At 52.8% G+C, this 5158-nt stretch overlaps 1 protein-coding gene across 1 annotated transcript; it reads left to right on the top strand.

Annotated features, from left to right (window-relative positions):
• Nucleotides 1-4265: 4265 nt before the first annotated feature.
• LOC121023011 (putative vomeronasal receptor-like protein 4) lies at nt 4266-5153 on the top strand (the record flags this gene model as incomplete). The annotated part of the gene is made up of 1 exon (XM_040464635.1): nt 4266-5153. A coding segment is annotated over exon 1 (888 nt), but the record flags the coding sequence as incomplete, so codon positions are not given.
• Between the last annotated feature and the right edge of the window lie 5 nt (nt 5154-5158).

Genomic DNA, 5158 nt, shown 5'->3' with positions numbered 1-5158 from the left:
AAAAGAAATGAACACACTCAGAAGGGAGCACCTCAGTGAGCTGTATGGACTGACCCAGAGCCCACGACCAGCCCCCAGATCAGGAAGCCAGCACCCCAGGAGTCCCCCTCCTGCTCCCTTCTGGACCCCGTCTATCACGAGGTGGGGGGGGCAGTGGGGATTCTGACCCTGCCCCTCAGTGATCTTCTGTTATCAGTGCGGGTGCAGTTTAAACTGTTCACGAAGTGAGCACTTGTGATTCTCAGGTGTCTGTTCCTGAGCTGTGGCGGCCAGTGGGGCGGGGGTGGGGGTGGCAGGAGGCCCTAATGAGGTCCGGGGACCCCGAGCCCCCCCCCCCCCCAGGGCCCCAGCTGCACCAGCGCTCAGCCTGCAGTGCGTTTACTCTAATTGCATGAGGACGGTTCCCGGCTCCGCAAATTACAGAGCATCAGGGAGAGGGGAGAAGTGGGCCCCGGGGACCCACCTGGTGCACAAGGAGCCCTTGACACTGACATCGTGACCTCAGCGCCTGAGCCAGGGGCACGGGGACCCGGGGAGGTATAACAGGGCCCCGGCTGGCGCTGCGCCCAGAACACCCTCTCCCCGAGCAGGGCCGCGTGCAGCTGACGAGGTGGGTACCCCTGGTGGCCACGGGTGGGCGCCGGCCTTGGCTTCGGACACAGGCCGCTGGGGGGCAGGGCGGGGCCGGGCAGGCGCGAGAGGAGAGGAGAGTCGGAGCCTAGGAGAGGAGAGTCAGAGCCTCTCTGCTGGGTCGGTTGTGTGGCAGGAGCGGCCGGGACCCAGGGGGAGGACGGCTGGCCGCCTCCCAGCCCTTCGGGAGACGCGGCTTCTCTGTGCCGCACAGGAGGTGAGCCCGGGGGTCCACGCTGAGCCCGAAGCTGCCCCTTCCTCACGTGGGGCGGGGGGGGGGGGGGGCGTCAGATGGACGCCCAGGGCGGCTCACCCGGGTGTGCGCGCACGCAGTGACTCTCTGGAGTTTTCTCTCAGCTCGTGTGCACGTCCCCTCCCGGCCGAGGGGCTCTGTGCCCGTTAGTTCTGCCTTTTCGGCACTGGGCACGCTTGCCTGCTCTACTAAGATTTTATTTATTCTGATGTTTTTCTTTTCCAGCCCCCCCCCCAAATGATACAGTACATTATTATAAAGAATTTTTTTTTTTTTCTGAAGTGTGGGGACACATAGGAATACTAGTAGTCATTTTTAGAAAATGATTCTTTAATACTTTCTGGGCACTGACATAGCACCAAATCCTGAGCTGGTTTACTCCTGAGCTACAGAGTACAAAGGATCATCCCTAGTTTTTACGGGTGAGAGTTCTTGGGCTTGGAGAGGCCAAATTACATGCCCCAAGTCACCCAGACAGGAGCTGGGAAGGCCGTAGTAAACTCAGATCGCAAAGCTTGTTGTTGTGACCAGCGGTTGCCGTACTCGGATGGAACCGTACTTCTCCGGCATCTGGAACGTGCATAAGCGTCCCTACCATTTTCTACAAAACACAGGCACACAAATACAAAACAGAGCCAACCTTGACTTAACTAAACTCACACAGACTGCATTTTGTTCATTCGCAAATGATACAAGTAAGAAGCGGGTGAAAGCTGATTCACAGCTGTTTGTGCAGAAGCGGTGAGGAGGACATTCACATCTGCCTAATCAATGTGCAGCGTGGCTGGACTTTCGTCCACTCAGTGACAATGTCCACAGTGATAAGGGACCATTAAAGTCTACTGAGCTTGGAAAGATTAGAAATCTGAGTCTCCTGTAGAATGTTAAAGCCGATCTTCTTGTGTGGGGGGAGAAAAAAAATCTTAAGACGTTCATTCTTTTTTAAAAAAAATTTTTTTAGGGGCGCCTGGGTGGCTCAGTCGGTTGAGCGTCCGACTTCAGCTCAGGTCACCATCTCACGATCCGTGAGTTCGAGCCCCGCGTCGGGCTCTGGACTGACGGCTCAGAGCCCGGAGCCTGCTTCTGATTCTGTGTCTCCCTCTCTCTCTGTCCCTCCCCTGTTCATGCTCTGTCTCTCTCTGTCTCAAAAATAAATAAAAACCTTAAAAAAATTAAAAAAAAACTTTTTTTTAACATTTATTTATTTTTGAGAGACAGAGAGAGACAGCGTGTGAGCGGGGGAGGGGCAGAGAGTGAGGGAGACACAGAATCTGAAGCGGGCTCCGGGCTCTGAGCCGTCAGCCCAGAGCCCAACGCGAGGCTTGACCCCATGAACCGTGAGATCGTGACCCGAGCTGAAGTCGGACGCTCAACCGACTGAGCCTCCCAGGCGCCCCTAAGTCATTCATTCTATTCATTAACAATGTGTTTTTGAATTAGTAAACAAATGTTCTTGTCATCCAAAGCTCTATTATGTCATGTACCTTTCACTTATGAAGTTGCAAGCCGTGTTGACTTAACTGAGGCAGGGGAACAAATAAATTAATCTTTAAGGAAAAAAGAAGCTTGGGAGAGCTTATTAAAATATATACATGTAACCTCCTCTCCAGTACCCTCCAGATCTGAAGGTGCAGCTTTTCCAGTCTACTTGGGATGCCCTTCAGAAAAGCCAAGACAAATTCTTTCTTTCAAAATCTGTTATCGGTGTTTCAGAGAGTAGAGAGGTGTATCGAGGCGGGGCGGGGGGGGGGGGGGTTGGAATCCAGGGAGAAGTAGGTAGACACAGAGATGTGGGAAGGAGAAATGTATCATAATGTACAGGTCTCCCAAAGGATGACCGATGTCATTCACTAAATCAAGGGAGGCTCTGACATTCAACTCACTTACCCATCTGAGGACACACTGAAGTCCCTTCTGAACGTGCTATCCGACGTGGATTGACTTCTCCATCTCAACCATCTCTCCAAAGTGGCTCATGAACCCGTCTGTGTGATTACCAGGCAGTTTTACAAGCATAACCATACGCCTCATTTCATCCTATATTCATAAACAACTTTTTGAGCGGTTGATAGCCGATACCGTGCTGGGTCCCGTAGGTACTCAGTGCGCAGACAGCACCCTCTCAAGTGCTCCGCTCCCCAGTGAAGGAAAGAAACAGGTAAGGGGCGAAGGCAGTTCAGAAGTGAATTTGGTGAGAAGGACAGGAGGCCAGATTGTGGAGGGCAGACACATTTAGAAGGAGGTTGACAGGTGAAGCCACGTTTTGCAAGAAGTGAAGCAGAAGGAAGATTGATGTTTCAAGATCTCATTTCGACTACGATGTAGAAAGAGCATAAACAGAGAGAGTGATGAGCGGGTTCTGTAAATCACAACGTGAGACAGCGGTGGAACCTAGGCCCGCAGGGTGGAGGCATTTCTGATTGAGAAAATCACCACGTTTGACAAAGGGGAAGAGGCTGAGTCCGCACGACGTGAGCCTTTGGCTGGATCCCATGGGGCCAAATCTATTTCTCTGATGAATTGCTGGGTGAATTTTCCTGATTTTTTATTTTGATTTGCTTTTTGATTTTGCCCTCAGGAGAAGTGGAGAGTGGGACCTGCACAGGCAGGGAGGGGGGCAGGGGGGTATCCCACCCATCTGGAAAGTCCGGAACACCAAGGTCACCAGAGTTAGCCCCCCTTGAGGAAAGGGGACCGGGCTTTCCTACCGCCCTTGGAGGAAGTGAACAAGCCACTAGACTCCCCTGTGTAAACACTCTCATTTAGCCAAGTACAATTCTTTGGAGACACTGCCACTATTAGCCCAGTATTCACAGTATCAGAGCAGCGGTAAGTGTGCTCGGGAAGAGCACCTGGGGGGTGGCGAGGCGGGGCAGGGGGTGGGGAGGGAGCACCAGCACACTCCTAAACAGTGAGATCATTTATTGGGAAGGAGTAGTGAAGGAGGAGGCATCCAAATGATACTCAGCATTACGGCTTGGAAATTGACTGAGTGCTGTGGCCCTTCGCTGAGCTGTTGCCCGGGAAGCATATTGCCACGGCCATTTGATACACGAGGGGTACGTGTACAGGGATAGAAGGACCTCTGGGAATGGCAGGGGGACGCTCTAGCGTGGGTTATACGAGAGATGTTTAGGCTGGATGTTTAAATTATAGGTGTCACCATCTTCATATCAACGGACACAGGAGAAAAAAGAAGACAGAGCGGAGAATGAGACCGGAGACATGCGAGTGACAGAACCATATACATCTACACACTTCGGAACTGAAAGTGTCCTTTTCGCTGGAGTAGACCCAGAAAAGCCCCGGACCTAAACTATGTCATCTTTACTTCTTCGTGTCTCTCCCAAGTCCTTCCTAGTTTTGTGCGTGAAGTCAGAAGATGATTTGGAGTAAGCTCATCTGGGGAATAACCTTGCTTTCTCTTACTGGACCCGGAATTGTGGGGAACCTCTTTCTATTTGCGGGACATGTGTCCGCTTTTCTCACGGGACCCGAGAAAAAACCCATACACCTTATCCTCGCCCAACTGGCTTTTGCAAATACGATCATTATTTGTACCAAAGGGAGCAAAGATATCACCGTATCTTTTCATCTCAGAAATGGCCTAGGCACTGCTACTTGCAAAACTGTGTTTTATCTGGGGAGAGTGGCCCGTGGCCTGTCAATGTGCACCACCTGTCTCCTCAGCGTGGTCCAGGCCATCACCATCAGCCCCAGGACCTCCTCGTGGAGAAAGCTCAAGCCCCACACCGCGTGGCAAGTGCTCCCCTCTCTCCTCCTCTTCTGGATCTTGAATTCCCTGATAAGCTCCAACTTGCTCTCCTACATCACAGCCGCCCAGAGCGCGAACGGGTCCGGGATCACACCGTCTGGCTCCCACCCCTATTGCCATATGCTGCCCTCTGGGCTGATCGTCAGGTGGCTCTTCCTGACTCTCATGGCGCTGCGGGACATCATCTCCCAGAGCCTCATGGGCTGGAGCAGCGGGTACATGGCTTTCCGTCTGTGCAAGCATCGCCAGAGTGTGCTCCACCTGCGGAGCTCCAGATCCCAGAGAAATTCCAGCCCAGAGACGAGAGCTACGCGGAGTGCCCTCCTCCTCATGGCCTGCTTCCTTCTCTTTTATTGGGCAGACTTCATTTTCTCCTTCTGCATCGGCTCCTTCTTGACCAGTGACCACACGGTGTTAAATATGAAACTGTTTCTAACGCTCGGTTACGCCAGTCTCAGCCCCTTTGTGCTGATCAGCAGGGCCTCCCACCGGCCTCCCCG

The sequence above is a fragment of the Herpailurus yagouaroundi genome, unplaced genomic scaffold (assembly GCF_014898765.1).
Source record: "Herpailurus yagouaroundi ecotype Mexico unplaced genomic scaffold, PumYag 489, whole genome shotgun sequence".
NCBI classification, from domain to species: Eukaryota; Metazoa; Chordata; class Mammalia; order Carnivora; family Felidae; genus Herpailurus; species Herpailurus yagouaroundi.
This window is presented reverse-complemented; position numbering and strand designations above follow the sequence as displayed.